This window comes from Amia ocellicauda, chromosome 6 (genome assembly GCF_036373705.1).
Source record: "Amia ocellicauda isolate fAmiCal2 chromosome 6, fAmiCal2.hap1, whole genome shotgun sequence".
NCBI classification, from domain to species: Eukaryota; Metazoa; Chordata; class Actinopteri; order Amiiformes; family Amiidae; genus Amia; species Amia ocellicauda.
The window spans coordinates 4,737,564-4,757,500 of NC_089855.1; the positions used below are offsets into that span (position 1 = coordinate 4,737,564).

General features: G+C 46.6%; 2 protein-coding genes across 2 annotated transcripts; both read left to right on the plus strand.

Annotated features, from left to right (window-relative positions):
- Positions 1 to 622: 622 nt before the first annotated feature.
- On the plus strand, positions 623 to 5,217 carry LOC136751768 (uncharacterized). Its single transcript, XM_066707552.1, has 10 exons — positions 623 to 714; positions 1,585 to 1,668; positions 2,111 to 2,230; positions 2,539 to 2,658; positions 2,953 to 3,072; positions 3,381 to 3,500; positions 3,809 to 3,928; positions 4,224 to 4,343; positions 4,707 to 4,826; positions 5,133 to 5,217. The coding sequence occupies exons 2-9, from the start codon at positions 1,636 to 1,638 to the stop codon at positions 4,731 to 4,733; spliced, it is 780 nt and encodes a 259-aa protein (XP_066563649.1). The 5' UTR covers positions 623 to 714; positions 1,585 to 1,635; the 3' UTR covers positions 4,734 to 4,826; positions 5,133 to 5,217.
- Positions 5,024 to 6,970, plus strand: LOC136751742 (uncharacterized). Its single transcript, XM_066707535.1, has 4 exons — positions 5,024 to 5,082; positions 5,133 to 5,250; positions 5,529 to 5,648; positions 5,955 to 6,970. The coding sequence occupies exons 1-4, from the start codon at positions 5,024 to 5,026 to the stop codon at positions 6,501 to 6,503; spliced, it is 846 nt and encodes a 281-aa protein (XP_066563632.1). The 3' UTR covers positions 6,504 to 6,970.
- The last annotated feature ends 12,967 nt before the right edge of the window (positions 6,971 to 19,937 follow it).

The window sequence follows — 19,937 nt, forward strand, 5'->3', positions numbered from 1 at the left end:
TTGTTTAAAATATTCTTAATTACTGTGCACATACGCTCTCCCAGTCAGACTGAATGCGTGTCTTAACAAATACCACACTGTAATAAAGAATTTAATAGATCAGTGGTTCTCAACCCTGGTCCTGAGGGACCCCCTACCCTGCTGCTTCAACTGAGCTCTTACTTAATTACTTAATTGAACTAACAATTTCCTAAATCAGGGACTTTTATTTATTTGTAACAGTAGGGGGTTTACGTTAAGTTAAAGGAAATTATTATATTATTAAGGAACTATTTACACATTGTAAAGATTCAAATGTAATCAAATTAATTAAATGAAGGGTTCAATTAAGTCATTGAGAGCTCAGTTGGAACAGAACCCAGCAGGGTAGGGGATCTCCAGGAGCAGGGTTGGGAACCCCTGTAACAGATCAATCACACACAGAGAAAGCCAAAGGACATTTGTGTGAATTAGTATTTCAATCAATCAATGAATCAATCGACGTTTATCGTATAGCGCCCTTCAGATCAGTCACGTGTTCAGACACGTGTTGTGACGGTTGCCAGGGCGGTGACGTCGGTCGCTAAGGACGCCGCCGCGTTCTGGGTGGCTACGTCACAATGGCGCGCAGTTCGCTCTCGCGGGCGCCGCCGCCGCCGCCTCATTCGCGCAGAGCTATTGAGTATTGCGTGTCGGATAAAAGCCGCTAGAGAATTCTGGAAAGCTAAAGAGAACGTAAGTAACCGTTTCCCTTCATCGATGTATTACAAACGAGGTTCAAAAGTCTTAAACCCTCGGCACTGAGATCCAGTCAACTCTGCACTGCAGCGATTTCTAACACGGATTGTCACAGGGTTGTATATTTGCATGTATTTATCCAAAATAAAAAACTCACTGTACGTTTTGGTTTGATAAAGCAAATTGGCAACACGTTGTAACACGTGTCTATCATATAACAGTGACCAGTGATCTGTTCTTCAGCATGAACAAGTCCGTAACTAATGCATCAACAAGGCCTGGGAAGTATGTGTTAATGTTAGCTAATTAACTAACAGAAAAAAGAGGGTTCATCAATGCACGAATTAGCTTACTGTAAATTGTGAGATAAGCGATATCATTATTTTTTCGGTTTTTATTATTTTTCCATCTCTACCTGAATAGTTTAAGCCCACTGGCTTTTTACTGGACTGGAGAAACGTTACAAACTTCTTTCTGTACAGAGCCCCTACCCTGCTGGTACCAACCGGGATCTCAGTTACTTAACTGAACCCTTAATTGAACAAATAATGTCCTAAATCAGAGCCCTTTAATTGTAGTGTAAGTGTAGAATTGTGCAATGAAGTAACTGAGCTGGGTTGGAACAAAGACCAGCAGGGTAGGGGCTGCTCCAGGCACGGGGCTGGGAACCCCTGCATTAATGTACACTTACATTTAAAGTAACTTACACTACCCTATACATGGAGTTGAAAGCATTAAATAGCAGCTGTTTGTAGCTATTGTATTCTGTTTTCCAACTGGGCCCCCAAAACATTTAGCTGCACGGGGCCCCTGATCCGCTCTGCTGGGTTTTGTCTGATCCGTCTGTTCAAATGTGCTCACTTGCAGGAGGCCGCCAGCCAGGAGCCTAAGATAGGAGGACATGGCGGCGGCCGAACAATGCGGAACAACTACGGCGACAATAGCCAGGAGGTACATCTCACTGTGGGAGAGAGGGGAGGGAGAGAGAGAGAGGGGGAGGAGAGAGAGAGAGAGAGGGGAGGGAGAGAGAGAGAGGGGGAGAGAGAGGGAGGGAGAGGGGGAAGAGAGAGGGGGAGAGAGAGGGAGGGAGAGGGGGAAGAGAGAGGGGGAGAGAGAGGGAGGGAGAGGGGGAGAGAGAGGGGGAGGAGAGAGAGAGAGGGAGGGAGAGGGGGAGGGAGAGGAGGGAGAGAGGGGCGACAGGAGAGAGGGGGGAGAGGAGAGAGGGCGCCACAGGGGCAGTGACCCCAGCCCCCCGGGGGCCCGTGAGAGTCTCCCCTGCAGTCCCCCAGAAGCTGAGAGAGGGAAAGAGAGGCGGAGAGGAGAGAAGGGGAGAGGAGAGCTGTGTACTGAGTGCTCATTTGCTTTGTGTTTGTGTTTTTATCCACTGTGGCAGGAGACTGAACAGGCGTCTGTGGCCGGAGTTTCGGGCCGGGTGGCAAAGCTGATCCAGGCTGCAGAGACAAGGGATCGGGACGCCGCAAAGTCAGTTACCCCAGCAGTCCACCTGAAGCCGGTGAGAAGGGAAGGGGAGAAAGAAGGAGAGAGGGGGAGGAGAACGGGGGACAGGAGAGAGGGGGAGGATAGAGAGAGGGAGAGAGGGGCGACAGGAGAGAGGGGGGACAGGAGAGAGGGCGCCACAGGGGCAGTGACCCCAGCCCCCCGGGGTCCCGTGAGAGTCCCCCCTGCAGTCCCCCAGAAGCTGAGAGGGGAATGGGAGAGAGGGAAAGAGAGGCGGAGAGAGGGGGAGGAGAGAAGGGGAGAGGAGAGCTGTGTACTGAGTGCTCATTTGCTTTGTGTTTGTGTTTTTATCCACTGTGGCAGGAGACTGAAGAGGCGTCTGTGGCCGGAGTTTCGGGCCGGGTGGCAAAGCTGATCCAGGCTGCAGAGGCAAGGGATCGGGACGCCGCAAAGTCAGTGACCCCAGCAGTCCACCTGAAGCCGGTGAGAGGGGAAGGGGAGAAAGAAGGAGAGAGGGGGAGGAGAACGGGGGAAAGGAGAGAGGGGGAGGATAGAGAGAGGGAGAGAGGGGCGACAGGAGAGAGGGGGGAGAGGAGAGAGGGCGCCACAGGGGCAGTGACCCCAGCCCCCCGGGGTCCCGTGAGAGTCCCCCCTGCAGTCCCCCAGAAGCCGAGAGAGGGAAAGAGAGGCGGAGAGAGGGGAGGAGAGAAGGGGAGAGGAGAGCTGTGTACTGAGTGCTCATTTGCTTTGTGTTTGTGTTTTTATCCACTGTGGCAGGAGACTGAAGAGGCGTCTGTGGCCGGAGTTTCGGGCCGGGTGGCAAAGCTGATCCAGGCTGCAGAGGCAAGGGATCGGGACGCCGCAAAGTCCGTGACCCCAGCAGTCCACCTGAAGCCGGTGAGAGGGGAAGGGGAGAAAGAAGGAGAGAGGGGGAGGAGAACGGGGGAAAGGAGAGAGGGGGAGGATAGAGAGAGGGAGAGAGGGGCGACAGGAGAGAGGGGGGAGAGGAGAGAGGGCGCCACATGGGCAGTGACCCCAGCCCCCCGGGGTCCCGTGAGAGTCCCCCCTGCAGTCCCCCAGAAGCTGAGAGGGGAATGGGAGAGAGGGAAAGAGAAGGGGAGAGAGGGGGAGGAGAGAAGGGGAGAGGAGAGCTGTGTACTGAGTGCTCATTTGCTTTGTGTTTGTGTTTTTTTCCACTGTGGCAGGAGACTGAACAGGCGTCTGTGGCCGGAGTTTCGGGCCGGGTGGCAAAGCTGATCCAGGCTGCAGAGGCAAGGGATCGGGACGCCGCAAAGTCAGTGACCCCAGCAGTCCACCTGAAGCCGGTGAGAGGGGAAGGGGAGAAAGAAGGAGAGAGGGGGAGGAGAACGGGGGAGAGGAGAGAGGGGGAGGATAGAGAGAGGGAGAGAGGGGCGACAGGAGAGAGGGGGGAGAGGAGAGAGGGCGCCACAGGGGCAGTGACCCCAGCCCCCCGGGGTCCCGTGAGAGTCCCCCCTGCAGTCCCCCAGAAGCTGAGAGGGGAATGGGAGAGAGGGAAAGAGAAGGGGAGAGAGGGGGAGGAGAGAAGGGGAGAGGAGAGCTGTGTACTGAGTGCTCATTTGCTTTGTGTTTGTGTTTTTATCCACTGTGGCAGGAGACTGAACAGGCGTCTGTGGCCGGAGTTTCGGGCCGGGTGGCAAAGCTGATCCAGGCTGCAGAGGCAAGGGATCGGGACGCCGCAAAGTCAGTGACCCCAGCAGTCCACCTGAAGCCGGTGAGAGGGGAAGGGGAGAAAGAAGGAGAGAGGGGGAGGAGAACGGGGGACAGGAGAGAGGGGGAGGATAGAGAGAGGGAGAGAGGGGCGACAGGAGAGAGGGGGGAGAGGAGAGAGGGCGCCACAGGGGCAGTGACCCCAGCCCCCCGGGGTCCCGTGAGAGTCCCCCCTGCAGTCCCCCAGAAGCCGAGAGAGGGAAAGAGAGGCGGAGAGAGGGGGAGGAGAGAAGGGGAGAGGAGAGCTGTGTACTGAGTGCTCATTTGCTTTGTGTTTGTGTTTTTATCCACTGTGGCAGGAGACTGAAGAGGCGTCTGTGGCCGGAGTTTCGGGCCGGGTGGCAAAGCTGATCCAGGCTGCAGAGGCAAGGGATCGGGACGCCGCAAAGTCAGTGACCCCAGCAGTCCACCTGAAGCCGGTGAGAGGGGAGAGGTGGAGAGAGGGAGAGAGGGGGAGGAGAACGGGGGAGAGGAGAGAAGGGGAGAGGAGAAAGAAGGAGAGAGGGGGAGGAGAACGGGGGAAAGGAGAACGGGGGAAAGGAGAGAGAGAGGGAGAGAGGGGCGACAGGAGAGAGGGGGGACAGGAGAGAGGGCGCCACAGGGGCAGTGACCCCAGCCCCCCGGGGTCCCGTGAGAGTCCCCCCTGCAGTCCCCCAGAAGCTGAGAGGGGAATGGGAGAGAGGGAAAGAGAAGGGGAGAGAGGGGGAGGAAAGAAGGGGAGAGGAGAGCTGTGTACTGAGTGCTCATTTGCTTTGTGTTTGTGTTTTTATCCACTGTGGCAGGAGACTGAAGAGGCGTCTGTGGCCTGAGTTTCGGGCCTGGTGGCAAAGCTGATCCAGGCTGCAGAGGCAAGGGATCGGGACGCCGCAAAGTCAGTGACCCCAGCAGTCCACCTGAAGCCGGTGAGAGGGGAAGGGGAGAAAGAAGGAGAGAGGGGGAGGAGAACGGGGGAAAGGAGAGAGGGGGAGGATAGAGAGAGGGAGAGAGGGGCGACAGGAGAGAGGGGTGAGAGGAGAGAGGGCGCCACAGGGGCAGTGACCCCAGCCCCCCGGGGTCCCGTGAGAGTCCCCCCTGCAGTCCCCCAGAAGCTGAGAGGGGAATGGGAGAGAGGGAAAGAGAAGGGGAGAGGGGGAGGAGAGAAGGGGAGAGGAGAGCTGTGTACTGAGTGCTCATTTGCTTTGTGTTTGTGTTTTTATCCACTGTGGCAGGAGACTGAAGAGGCGTCTGGCCGGAGTTTCGGGCCGGGTGGCAAAGCTGATCCAGGCTGCAGAGGCAAGGGATCGGGACGCCGCAAAGTCAGTGACCCCAGCAGTCCACCTGAAGCCGGTGAGAGGGGAAGGGGAGAAAGAAGGAGAGAGGGGGAGGAGAACGGGGGAAAGGAGAGAGGGAGAGAGGGGCGACAGGAGAGAGGGGGGACAGGAGAGAGGGCGCCACAGGGGCAGTGACCCCAGCCCCCCGGGGTCCCGTGAGAGTCCCCCCTGCAGTCCCCCAGAAGCCGAGAGAGGGAAAGAGAGGCGGAGAGAGGGGGAGGAGAGAAGGGGAGAGGAGAGCTGTGTACTGAGTGCTCATTTGCTTTGTGTTTGTGTTTTTATCCACTGTGGCAGGAGACTGAACAGGCGTCTGTGGCCGGAGTTTCGGGCCGGGTGGCAAAGCTGATCCAGGCTGCAGAGGCAAGGGATCTGGACACCGCAAAGTCAGTGACCCCAGTAGTCCACCTGAAGCCAGTGAGAGGGGAAGGGGAGAAAGAAGGAGAGAGGGGGAGGAGAACGGGGGAAAGGAGAGAGGGGGAGGATAGAGAGAGGGAGAGAGGGGCGACAGGAGAGAGGGGGAGAGGAGAGAGGGCGCCACAGGGGCAGTGACCCCAGCCCCCGGGGTCCCGTGAGAGTCCCCCCTGCAGTCCCCCAGAAGCCGAGAGGGGAATGGGAGAGAGGGAAAGAGAAGGGGAGAGAGGGGGAGGAGAGAAGGGGAGAGGAGAGCTGTGTACTGAGTGCTCATTTGCTTTGTGTTTGTGTTTTTATCCACTGTGGCAGGAGACTGAAGAGGCGTCTGTGGCCGGAGTTTCGGGCCGGGTGTCAAAGCTGATACAGGCTGCAGAGGCGAGGGCCTCAGCCCCCTGGAAGCACTGTGCCGTAAGTGCCGCCACCTGGAAACCTTCTGAGGTGTTGGAGGGCCCGTCGTCCCAAGTGTCCCCGGGCGAATTGTCCCCGGGCGAATTGTCCCCGGACGAGGAGTCCCCGGACGAGGAGTCCCCGGACGAGGTGTCCCTGGATAATGAGTCCCCGGACGAGGTGTCCCCGGACGTGGTGTCCCCGGATAATGAGTCCCTGGACGAGGTGTCCCTGGATAATGAGTCCCCGGATGAGGTGTCCCCGGACGTGGTGTCCCCGGACGTGGTGTCCCCGGACGTGGTGTCCCCGGACGAGGTGTCCCCGGACGTGGTGTCCCCGGACGACGACCATCCATCTGAACAGCAGAACCAGAACCAGGTGCCGGAGCAGGCCAGACTGTCCGCGTGGAAGCGCTTCTGCTGTTTCCTGAGCCGTGTTTGCTGCTGCCGCAGCGTGGACGTGCAGGAGTAATCCTAGAGGCGGCCAGAGGATCAACTGAGTGACATCTCACAGTACCGGTAATCTCAGTGGATGCACTATAGTGCATAGACTCACAGAGTATATATACAGACGCTATATACTGAAACACACACAGTGTATATATATATATATATATATATATATATGCACACACTATATACTGAGACACACACAGGATATATACACACACTATATACTGAGACACTATATACTGAGACACACTATATATACACACACTATATTCTGAGACGCTATATACTGAGACACACAGTATATATATATATATATATATATATATATATACACACACACTATGTACTGAGACGCTATATACTGAGACGCTATATACTGAGACACACAGTATATATATATATACTGTGAGACGCTATATACTGTGACGCTTTATACTGAGACGCACAGTATATATACACACTATTTACTGAGACGCTATATACTGAGACACACAGTATGTATACACACTATATAACTGAGACACACAGTATATACTGAGACGCACAGTATATAGTGTGTGTATATACAGTGGGGGAAAAAGTATTTGATCCCCTGCTGATTTTGTACGTTTGCCCACTGACAAAGAAATGATCAGTCTATCATTTTAATGGTAGGTGTATTTTAACAGTGAGAGACAGAATAACACAAAAAAATTCTGAAAAATGCATTTCAAAAAAGTTATACATTGATTTGCATGTTAATGAGGGAAATAAGTATTTGACCCCTTCGACTTAGTACTTGGTGGCAAAACCCTTGTTGGCAATCACAGAGGTCAGACGTTTCTTGTAGTTGGCCACCAGGTTTGCACACATCTCAGGAGGGATTTTGTCCCACTCCTCTTTGCAGATCCTCTCCAAGTCATTAAGGTTTCGAGGCTGACGTTTGGCAACTCGAACCTTCAGCTCCCTCCACAGATTTTCTATGGGATTAAGGTCTGGAGACTGGCTAGGCCACTCCAGGACCTTAATGTGCTTCTTCTTGAGCCACTCCTTTGTTGCCTTGGCTGTGTGTCTTGGGTCATTGTCATGCTGGAATACCCATCCACGACCCATTTTCAATGCCCTGGCTGAGGGAAGGAGGTTCTCACCCAAGATTTGACGGTACATGGCCCCGTCCATCGTCCCTTTGATGCGGTGCAGTTGTCCTGTCCCCTTAGCAGAAAAACACCCCCAAAGCATAATGTTTCCACCTCCATGTTTGACGGTGGGGATGGTGTACTTGGGGTCATTCCTCCTCCTCCAAACATGGCGAGTTGAGTTGATGCCAAAGAGCTTGATTTTGGTCTCATCTGACCACAACACTTTCATCCAGTTCTCCTCTGAATCATTCAGATGTTCATTGGCAAACTTCAGACGGGTCTGTACATGTGCTTTCTTGAGCAGGGGGACCTTGCGGGCGCTGCAGGATTTCAGTCCTTCACGGCGTAGTGTTACCAATTGTTTTCTTGGTGACTATGGTCCCAGCTGCCTTGACATCATTAACAAGATCCTCCCGTGTAGTTCTGGGCTGATTCCTCACCGTTCTCATGATCATTGAAACTCCACGAGGTGAGATCTTGCATGGAGCCCCAGACTGAGGGAGACTGACAGTTATCTTGTGTTTCTTCCATTTGCGAATAATCGCACCAGCTGTTGTCACTTTCTCACCAAGCTGCTTGGTGTAGGTCTACAATCTTGTCCCTGACATCCTTGGACAGCTCTTTGGTCTTTAAGCACCCTTTAAGAGAGTGCTCCTAATCTCAGCTCGTTACCTGTTTAAAAGACACCTGTCCACAGAAGCAATCAATCAATCAGATTCCAAACTCTCCACCATGGCCAAGACCAAAGAGCTGTCCAAGGATGTCAGGGACAAGATTGTAGACCTACACAAGGCTGGAATGGGCTACAAGACCATCGCCAAGCAGCTTGGTGAGAAGGTGACAACAGCTGGAAGAAACACAAAATAACTGTCAGTCTCCCTCAGTCTGGGGCTCCATGCAAGATCTCACCTCGTGGAGTTTCAATGATCATGAGAACGATGAGGAATCAGCCCAGAACTACACGGGAGGATCTTTTTAATGATCTCAAGGCAGCTGGGACCATAGTCGCCAAGAAAACAATTGGTAACACACTACGCCGTGAAGGACTGAAATCCTGCAGTGCCCGCAAGGTCCCCCTGCTCAAGAAAGCACATGTACAGGCCCGTCTGAAGTTTGCCAATGAACATCTGAATGATTCAGAGGAGAACTGGGTGAAAGTGTTGTGGTCAGATGAGATCAAAATCGAGCTCTTTGGCATCAACTCAACTCGCCGTGTTTGGAGGAGGACGAATGACCCCAAGAACACCATCCCCACCGTCAAACATGGAGGTGGAAACATGCTTTGGGGGTGTTTTTCTGCTAAGGGGACAGGACAACTGCACTGCATCAAAGGGACGATGGACGGGGCCATGTACCGTCAAATCTTGGGTGAGAACCTCCTTCCCTCAGCCAGGGCATTGAAAATGGGTCGTGGATGGGTATTCCAGCATGACAATGACCCAAGACACACAGCCAAGGCAACAAAGGAGTGGCTCAAGAAGAAGCACATTAAGGTCCTGGAGTGGCCAAGCCAGTCTCCAGACCTTAATCCCATAGAAAATCTGTGGAGGGAGCTGAAGGTTCGAGTTGCCAAACGTCAGCCTCGAAACCTTAATGACTTGGAGAGGATCTGCAAAGAGGAGTGGGACAAAATCCCTCCTGAGATGTGTGCAAACCTGGTGGCCAACTACAAGAAACGTCTGACCTCTGTGTTTGCCAACAAGGGTTTTGCCACCAAGTACTAAGTCGAAGGGGACAAATACTTATTTCCCTCATTAACATGCAAATCAATGTATAACTTTTTTGAAATGCGTTTTTCTGGATTGTTTTGTTGTTATTCTGTCTCTCACTGTTAAAATACACCTACCATTAAAATGATAGACTGATCATTTCTTTGTCAGTGGGCAAACGTACAAAATCAGCAGGGGATCAAATACTTTTTCCCCCACTGTATATACACACACTATATACTGTGTGTCTCAGTTATATAGTGTGTATACATAGTGTGTGTCTCAGTGTATTGTGTGTATGTATTGTCTCAGTATATACTGTGTGTCACTATATAGTGCATCTCATTGTGCGTCTCAGTACAGATTATGAATGTGTCCCATTTGCAGTGCATCAGTAAAGTGTGTAGACAGTGAGAGCTGGTCTAGGTGCTGTTGAGATGTTGCTCAGTTATTGCTCGGCGTGTGAGATCGTCACCGTCCTGAGCTGATCCTCTGCTGCTGACGGAGGGAGACGCGGGGCCACACCGGGGCCACACCGGCCGAGAGGCGCCAGGTAGAGACGGAGGTCACCCAAGCGGCTGGAACCCATGATTCTCAAGTGAAATGATTAATAAATGTTTCAAATCTATCCTTGTTTTCACTCATTTCAACACTTGCGTGTGGCGGGTAAATCTGTCAATCTTACCAGTTTCTGATAGAGTATTTGTCGGTATGTTTCAAAATACGAATACATTTGGTGACGTATTGTTGGTATCTTAAGTTGATTTGGCAAACCACAATATCATGTTTTTTTTTTTTAATATATGGCATCTGAAAAGGAAAAGGAAAGAGGAGCAACAACCACATGAATACACACACAGCCGGCTATTGCTATTTATTCTGTATTCGCTGGAGCTCGAACCCACAGTTATGTTGCCGAACGCAGAGCGGCAGCCCGAGTGGTTTGGAGAGGAAAAGTCAATCGTTTAGTCAAGTAGATTGTATAAATTAGATTGCTACATAGGTCTTATACATTTTGTATTTCGCTGCTGTGACCGGAAAACATTGCCACAAGGACGCTAATGTTAAGGCATTTTCATTGCAGCTCACATTGCTAAACTGGCAATTGAATGAAAAAATGAAAAAGAAAAACATATTGGTCGGTCAATTATAGCTGTAATTGTAAAATATTCCTTTATAAAAAACAGGCACAACCTTTATAGTTAATTTGAAATTGTGACATTAAAAAGTTGTGCTAATGTCGGGACAATAATACAAGAGTCTGATACGAGGTGCGTGAGAGCTGACAGGTCTGCTGTTATTATGCCATTTCCATACGTCTTCTAATAATATATTATTACATAGATATGTATTTAACAAAGTTGTTGTGTTACATAAGTATTCATCAATTACAACGTATTCATTTATGTTGAAATGATTTGCGACAGAGACGTGCGGTTTGTTTGCATCCCGTCTTTGCTGGTGTGCGGTATTGACCAATGGAAACAACGTCACTGTCTGTCATCATTCCTAGAGATGATATATTTTTCACGCAACCACAGACCGTGACTCTATGAATATCTAGCCAATCCACTGAAATCCTTTTAATGACGTGCAGAGACCCAGAGAAGGGAGAAGCACTGAAGAGGAAGAGGAGTATGAAGAGCAATAATGTGTCACCATATAACACCCCTTCTCATGTGTTAGTTTAGTGTGTTGATACAGATCCCCATTAGCTGCCATGTTATTGCATATGTGATTGATTAATTTGAAAAAGATGCTCCCACACTGTCTCTATTAGCAAGTGTTATAATTCAATAGAATGCAATGTTTTGATCAAAGACCTTATGACACTTGCAAGTAGAAACTGTGGGGGAGCATGTTTTATCAATGCAGATCCATTTCACTCATACACACCTGTCTAGTCTACAGGTGTGCAATTAGCTTTTGTTATGGTGATTCATTACCTGAATAAATGCCACGTTTTAACATGTTCACCACACATTTACACACCCTCATGCATTTCTGGTGATGTTTGCCTTCGGCTGGTAAAATACCAAGTGGCTGGTAAGTTTTTCCCTTCGACCAGACACTGTGGGTAGTGGCCAAAAAAGTTAAAGATGAACTTCTGCCTCCCCCTCTTCCAAATCGCTGTCATAACTGTGTACAATACTAATCAATGTGCCAAATTAAACGTTTACAATACTAAAAAGTTTATTGTATTTAGTTTTACCAGTCTCGGACGCTGTAAAATGTTCAAAACATCCCCCATTTGACTGAGCAATTTCAGGGCGCCGCCATCTTTCCCCATCTTCTCTTAAGAGATGTTTTTTTTAGCCAAAACAAAACCTCTTTGTTTTAAAAGCTTTCGGAGTGGTTAATTCTCTCAATAAACATCTCTGGTATTGGTGTAAACAATTTGTTGCTATGCAGATTTGTCCAATAAAAATCATTTTCAGACAGTACCTGTAATATAATTCCTTTAATCCCCGTAAGATAGCAATTCACAACATTTGACCATGCTGCTTGCGTTACTAATACTTGTATTATTGTTTTCCTCCTTGCTCCCTTTCTCGTAGCCCTTAACTGTGACCGAACATCTTGACAGCACTTGGCTTTTACTGTCCAGGATGTATGACCTCATTTACTGTACTTACCTGTGTAAACTGGGATTCGTAAAATGTATTATGCTTTGATTTGCTTGTATAATGTAAACTTGAATTTCTAATGTTTGATGCCTTGTACTTAACTGTATTCTTGCACTTTGTATTGCACTTATGTTGTAAGTCGCCCTGGATAAGGGCATCTGCCAAGAATTATTATTATTAATAATAATTAAAAAAAGGGGGAGGAATTTTGGGCCGAAAATTGGCCACCTAGTCCTCTAGCTACACCCTTGGGTGGGCCGATACTGAGGGATACACACCCTTACCAAAATATACACCTTCTGGGAAACTGTCGTGGCGAGCTTTCCACAAACTTGCTGCAAACTTGTGGTGAATGTCAGCGGCAAACTTGCTGCAAGTTCACTTTTTCATATGCAAATTAGCTGTTCTGGCTAACAGTAGTGGCGATCTTCTGGCTAACAGATAATTTGTCAGGTTAATGTTCCATAGTCTACTGGTACTTCATGGTGTGCTAACCACTTGTAACAAGAAGTTAACTAATTATTTCTTGATCCATATTTTGATAGTCTTTACCAGTCTAAAAAGTTATTTGAATGTTTGCTTCAAAGATGACACATTTTAGAGTAGTCAATAACTGCTAAGTTCTAATTATTTAAATGGCAGGTAATTCCTATGCACCCTCTGTAAAATAATATCACATTGAAAACTACATTTAAAATTGCATTCAATACATAAATGAAAGTATAACAGATGAAGTTTTAAATGTAAAAATGTGTCTACATAGTGTCATATTATGTTAAAAAAACTATTTAAATTAAACTATAGCAACAAAATACCCTTCACATACTTGAAATAAGAGTAGATAAAATAACTGTCTAACATAAATCATAACACACTGAAAACTATCTGTAAACTTTTATCCAATAGAACATTAGGAAAAACATAAATATATATATATATATATATATACTCAGCCAAAAAAGAAACGTCCTCTCACTTTCAACTGCTTTTATTTTCAGCAAACTTAACGTGTAAATATTTGTATGAACATAAAAAGATTCAACAACTAAGACATGAACTGAACAAGTTTCACGGACATTTCTAAGTGACCCCAAAAACGGTAGTGTATATATGACCTGCTCTTCCCCTGCCATGATATACTTTACACGATTCATCAAAACTGCCCTTTTGGAAGTGAGGGCTTTTGAATGTAGTGCTTTATTGAAGTCTGAATTATTCATTCTTAGTTTGTTGATGGCATACACTAAAGAAAGAAGAAAAAACATGTTAGTTTCATGACAAAGTAGTTATAAAACATATAACATTAACACAGTACAATTTTAGGACGAGAATAAGCCAATCATTAGAGCTCACATTAATACCATATTGTCCACTGAATGGAAATAGGAATATTGACCAGCTTTCTGAGAGCAGAAAGCTGCACAGGTCAGGGTGATAAGAAGTCAGTTTACAGGTGCCCCATTTTGTCACTGTGGATGAGTCAAGTTAATACAAATTGTTTTGGTACTATAATTGTATTATAGTGCCTATTGTTGCAGTATTATAAAGAGCATTGCCTTTATTGATGCTTTTCTTCTGCTATGAAACAAAATCAAATACATTAAATATGGCAAATGTTTTCAAATAAACAACACATTTTAATAATCTATGTACAATATGTACATTTTACTTGTATGTGTTTAGTAAGGACTGTATACCCGTAGTTTGTGTTTACCTTAATACAGTAATTTGATACTGATACTGATTAATTTGAAACTGCATTTACCACATATTGCTGCATGAACTATGAGTCAATAGTCTACTTACCTTCTCCTTCAAGCCTGATGTAATCCTCAAATGTTTTGGGTTTGATTTTTCTCTTTTTGGAAACTTTTCTTTGTTCTAAAAAATACATCAAGATGATCTGCAAGCTGGTATAACACCTCCTCCACTGAACCTATGGAATGATCATGTTAATTTTTGTTTTTAAATACAGCTTTCACTAATTATGTAATAATTAATAACAATAATACAGACTAGCATTGCAGACCATACCTGTATCACAAATGTACTCCTAACACTACAACAGTGAAAGGTACAGTTTAAACAAATATCGCAGAAAAAGAAGCAGCAGACTAGGGGCCGGATTAAATCAAAACTTTGACCCACCCGCTCATACAAACTACACACCTGTACATCACAGCAGGTACATTTCTGATTAGCAGAAAGTGTCATCTTACTGAAAATGCAGCTGCAACTGAGTACAGTGGTGTAGTTTCTATTAGCGGTGGGTCACAGTTTTGATTTAATCCCAGCCTAGGACACTTAAGGACAAGGCATCACTGTTTTATATAACACTGGTGACACTATTTGTCAGTGATGTTATTTCTAGCACCTATACCTTGCTAAATACTGCCGGGTAACACTATTTGGGACAACATTTATATTTATAAAATATTTGGGTTATTATTGCAGACATTTATAATAATAATAATAATTATTATTATAATCATCATCAGACGTCTTTATCCAAGCAATGAACATTTAAAAAAGTGAAGCTAAACAGAAATACAGAGGTCTTGGTACCTGATCTAATAACACGAAGGCAGCGTGTGTTTGCTTCCCATAGCGTGCAGTGACTGCATTTCCATATTTGAATGTGTGGACATCATAGACACAATGTCCTTTTCACAGAAAACGCCAGTGTTTCATCTTCCCATAAAACACACATGTCACCTGTAGCTGCCATTTCCCAACTACTGTTTCGGTTAACACGTCCAGTCTGAAACAAACAGGCATATAAACAAACAAAAAAGGTCATTCATATTGATCTTGTAAACGGCAAACCATAATACACTAATAATATCCACTGTATTTGAAAAAATGTATTTTCACCTTGATTAAATTAACTTTTCAAAACCAATACATAATGTAATTTTTTTTTTTTTAAAGTGTAATATCCAGGCCTACTCAAAATCATGACCATTGTTACAGGGATATTATACAAATGTTAAGTTTAAATGTAAGAAGTACCTCATATGTTTATATGATGTAGTTTAATTCGTATTTTATACGAAACAATAGCAAATTATGTCATAATATACAGTAATTAGGGACCGCAAACTGGTCATAAACTTGAATCAAATAAACAATCCGAGTTGTGTATTATAAAGATGTTTACAGGGTTCTTGCACCATTTTTAAAGTCAAATTCAATGCTTTTTAAGACCTCAACAAATATAATTTAAGACCCAAAAATGTCTAAACAACGCAAAGATGACACGCAACCAGACGTCAACGTAAAACTTATTTTAATGGCGGAGTCTCTCATTGTCAATTACTAAGTTAACCCTCGGAGGACTGAGCCAATTTTTGCTGAATTCTTGCTGATAAAACAATATGCATTTGCTTATAAACCACAGTGTTTTATATCTATTTCTTCAGAACAACCTCTGCTAAATGCATTTTTCATGCAAAATGTACTTATAAGACAGTATTTGAGTGAACAATGTGCCATACAAAATAAACAGAATTCATGTTTTTGTAGTATGATTGATTTCACACCCCACACAGTAATAGTGAACAGTTTTGACACTTAGAACATACTCTTCAAAGCCTTAGGTATTGCAATATGCATTGTATTTCAATAAACTATGTACATAACACTGAAATAATGCACCTTTTTTGCAAACTGACCCAGGAGAACATTGAGCTCCTATTTTCCCCGAGTTATTCAGGTCCCTCAGACATGCCACTGAGCAAAGCTGGGCCTCTCCAGGAAGTGGCAGAGGGGCACCTGGCATGCCAGGGGGTCTTGTTATATATTCTGCTGACCTTACAATCTTAATCAGCTTCCGTTTTCCATTGCTGGAAAAAAAAATCTAATTCTGTTTCTGTTTTTACTTTATTGCACATTTTCCACGTATATATAATATAATAATATATACTGTACTATAAGTACATAACACTTGCACAGCTGAAGCTGCTCTGAATCCATAGATCCCACATGTATAGCAGTAGCATGTATACTAGCTGAGATATGAGCTGAACCTCTCTGGCGCTGCTGGGTCTGTAACCCGACACTGATCAGCTGCTGAGCCGGGTTTTTTGATTGGCTAGTAAAGGCAGATCTGCACGGCTCGGGACGCTCACAGTAAATCCTCTCCGTTGGGCAACTCCAGCCCCATGAGCTGCACTGCGCATGCGCTTCTCAAAGCAGGAAGTGCGCGATGTAAACACAGCGCACGTGCCTCTTCTCAGCACAATCTCAGCTACGCAGCTAAAAACACCGCCTGTCTTTATCTCAAATCGTTAATCAGATCATTAATACTTTGTAATCGATGCCCGAATTTTGGGCGGATCCGACTAAGTCGTCCTTTAATCAAACAAATACACGCTAATTAGACGTTTTACCTACAGCGCCACTGTGCGAGACAGTTTTCACATCAGCCTTAAACCCACCATCCGCAAATTTAATACCTACGACAATTTATGACCTGAATTTCACAGGTTTTATTTTAAGACTTTTTAAGGAGCCGCGGGAACCCTGCTTTACCTAACTTAATTTTGTACGTTAAACATTTTTAAAATTGCGTCTGATCCCTACAAAGATGGCTTTTCTGTAAAACACGTGGTCTGGTTTTGTTCCGGGCGCGCGCTGGGGTCAATGGAAGAGGCGGGGCTGCGGTCACGTCCGTGTGGCGCAGATGTGCGCAGATGTGCGCAGTTCTGCGCTTCTCCACCAATGGGTGGGCTTCTGAGTGAATAATGATTTGACCCGGCAGCAGTACTGTGTGTGTGTGTGTGTGATTTGTGTAGATCAAAGGTCAGATACGCGCGTCTGTCTTGCAGTGCATGTGTACGATTGGCCGATGCATACATTTCACGGATTTGCATTTACTAAGGTTATATTTATGCAAAATCGTTTAATTTGACCATCTCCATTTTAATCGTAAAACGTTTGTAACTGGGATTAAAACAAACTACTAATGAAATCGCATATAACCCCGCAGTGAGAGTCTGCGCGGCTGCGCTGCTTCTCTGTAAACACACTGAACTCGGCAAAAAGACTCAAAATGGACGGATGGTCTATACAAACAAAATATGAGCTGTATGAAAATACATACATGCTCAAATGTATAGCACAGTCAGACACAGATCACTGACACTTATTTACATATTTAGAGTACATTCATCTTAGATTATTATCAAAATGGACGGCGCGGCTCTTATATTCACGCTTATAGCAAAAACACCTCGGAGCATTTCCTAAAAACACCTATGAATATGTAATATAGACAAACACATGAACATGTCTAATCTAAATTGGGCTCGTTTCCCATTGGTTTACCTTTTGAAAATATGCGGTAAAGGGAACACACGTGAGTTTCTTGTATTTCTATTGGTCTGTTTGTCTGGAAACAGTTACAGCCATGTCGGTACAACCCTCTCCTTTACATTGAGTGGCAGTTTAGCAGTCAAATCACAGTGGCTCACGGAGGCCAGGGCCTTAAAGACGGAGAGTGACCCACATTTTCGGTGCCCCCTGCCGGGACAAAGCGCCGCTGCGGCTCATTGAGGCTGACCTGGGTGAGACGCCCGTAGGGAACGACATCCACCAGCAGACGCGCCCAGTCTAGTTAAACAGGGAAAGGCCGACCAAAGGCCCTCACACAGCAGGCCGCATCCCCCCTCAGCGCCCCCTTCAGGCGGAAAGTCCTCCAGTCCCAGCAAGTGCAGGCGGCTAAAGGCCAAAGTTCAGCTGCCCATGAGACTAGCAGGTGTCACTCAAATCATATGCATCACAGATTGGAGATGATTCACTGTTCCTGGCGTGAAATCACAAAGCACCATGGGAAACGATGTCTGCCCTCCCATTTGAGTGAACAATATAATATACAGTGGCAGTCACGCACAGTCGGGACCGCCCAGGCTCATCAACATGCGGAAGCCCCGCAGGGCCTGATGGTAAATGGACCCCTGAACTGTAACTACTGGTTCTTTGACTGTTAAAATGTGAGTTCACCCCTTTTTGTGTTCTGTCATTGGTGTATCTGTCCATTTCCCTTTGTGTTGTATTCGCTTTAATGTTGATCTCCTTCTCCCCCCTGAGTACCCGCTTGTGTCAGAGGAACCCCCCCTTATTCTTCTCTATTGGGGAGTTCTTTCCACTGCCACCTAAGAGCAAGTGAGAAATAAAGAGCACGGTTTACCTTCGGTTTACCGACCGTGTTCCCTGTGAAGCCATCCATCAAGGTTCTGGGGATCACGATCGATGGGACCAACACGGGCACCCGGAGCTGGGAGGAAAGGCCATCCTCTTCCTGATTCTTCTCTACATTAGTATGATCTTCCCCCCAGACAAGGACACCGCAAAACTAGTTACCAGAATTATATTTCAGTTTGTCTGGGGGAGCAAAATGGAGAGGCTGAAAAGAGTGCAAATGGTGAAGGGTGCCCTGGATGGAGGTAGGGGGGTCACAGACGTTGTGCGGCTTATGTGGTCAAGAACATCCAGGCTGCTGGCAAGAAAGTGAGTTTCATGAACCGCTTTTATTTTGCCAGCAGCCTGAGACCATTTGGCCTCTGTGCCATGGATAACACCAGGCTGCACTCGTGGGATCCCCCGCCGTTCTACAGGGCGCTCCGAGCCCTTGCGCTTGAAATAGGCCTCCATAAAGATGTGCTGTTCTCCTGGGACTACAAGACCATCTGTTGTCAGATGAGATCTACCCAGGACACCAGCCAAATAGAAGATTTTCCTCCCGAAACCTGCCGGTTTATCTGGGCTAACGCTACACACGTTTGCCTCACAAACGTGCAGAAAGATGTCTCCTGGATGGCCGTCAGTTGGTGTCTCCCCACCCGAGTGTTCATGCACAGAAGGGGCCTGGGCCTGTTTGACACCTGCCCCTACAAGGGTTGCCTGGGAAGGGAGACAGAGGCTCATATCTTTAGGGATTGCGCCTCCGCCTACAGGGTCTGGCTCCTGTCTTTCCTGTTCCTCCACAGGTTTGCCGTTCCTGTGCGGGCGACCGCCCAGCAGATCCTTTATGGACCAGCCAAGGGACTGACATCTTTAACCTTGAGGTGCTGGTGGCGTGTCGTCTGCGCAGTGAAACGGGCCCTGTGGGAGGGACAGAACATCTGTCTGTTCAACAAGCAGGAGCTGGACCCAGTTGTCATCGCGCGGAGGGGCATGGTACTAGTATGAGACAATCTGGAGGTCAATCTGGAGGTCCATCAGAGGGGCAAGGAGGAAGCCTTCAAGAACTGGCATCTTCACAATCTGGGGGAGCTTAGGATCCCGTGATGGGACACCACCTCCGGGAATGGCCATCTCCCCCTGCTGGAGCCCGAGTCTGAGATCTTTTATTCTTTACTGATTAATAATTGCTTTTATTGATTAATGATTGTCTTTTAAAAATGACTTTTAATTGGTTTTAATGAATTCTGGATTTTAAAATGCACTTGTTTTGTTTGGTTGTTTTGTTTTTTTTCTTTGTCAAATGCATTAACTGTTATGTTTATTATTCAAATGCATCAGATTGTTTTGTTTTTGTTTCTTTGATGTTTTTGTTATTTTATTGATTTATCTGATGCATTTCCCATTTAATTTAATGCATTTGACTGTTTTGTTGGTTTGGCAGTTCTTGCCACTTAATCGCTAATTAATTGTTTTAATTGATTTGTTGCACAATTATATAATAATATATATTATGCTCTCCACTCCACCTGTCAGGGCCTGTTGCTATTAAAGACAGCAGGTGGAAAAGCTCAAAATCAACCCAAGGAAGCCTGAATGGTCTATACCGGGGGTACTCAATAGGCGGACCGCGGTCCGGACCCAGACACAATACAAAATCAACATTATATAATTTAGTCATGATCCAAGCGAGTTTTCATTGGTGCGTGATTTCACGCCTATATTGTTTTCCTACTAGATGTGGTTTATCTATCTTCTGTGTCTGCCAATCCAGAGATCCAATCAGGAGCTGTGAGGAGTGAGTGTGTGTGTGTGT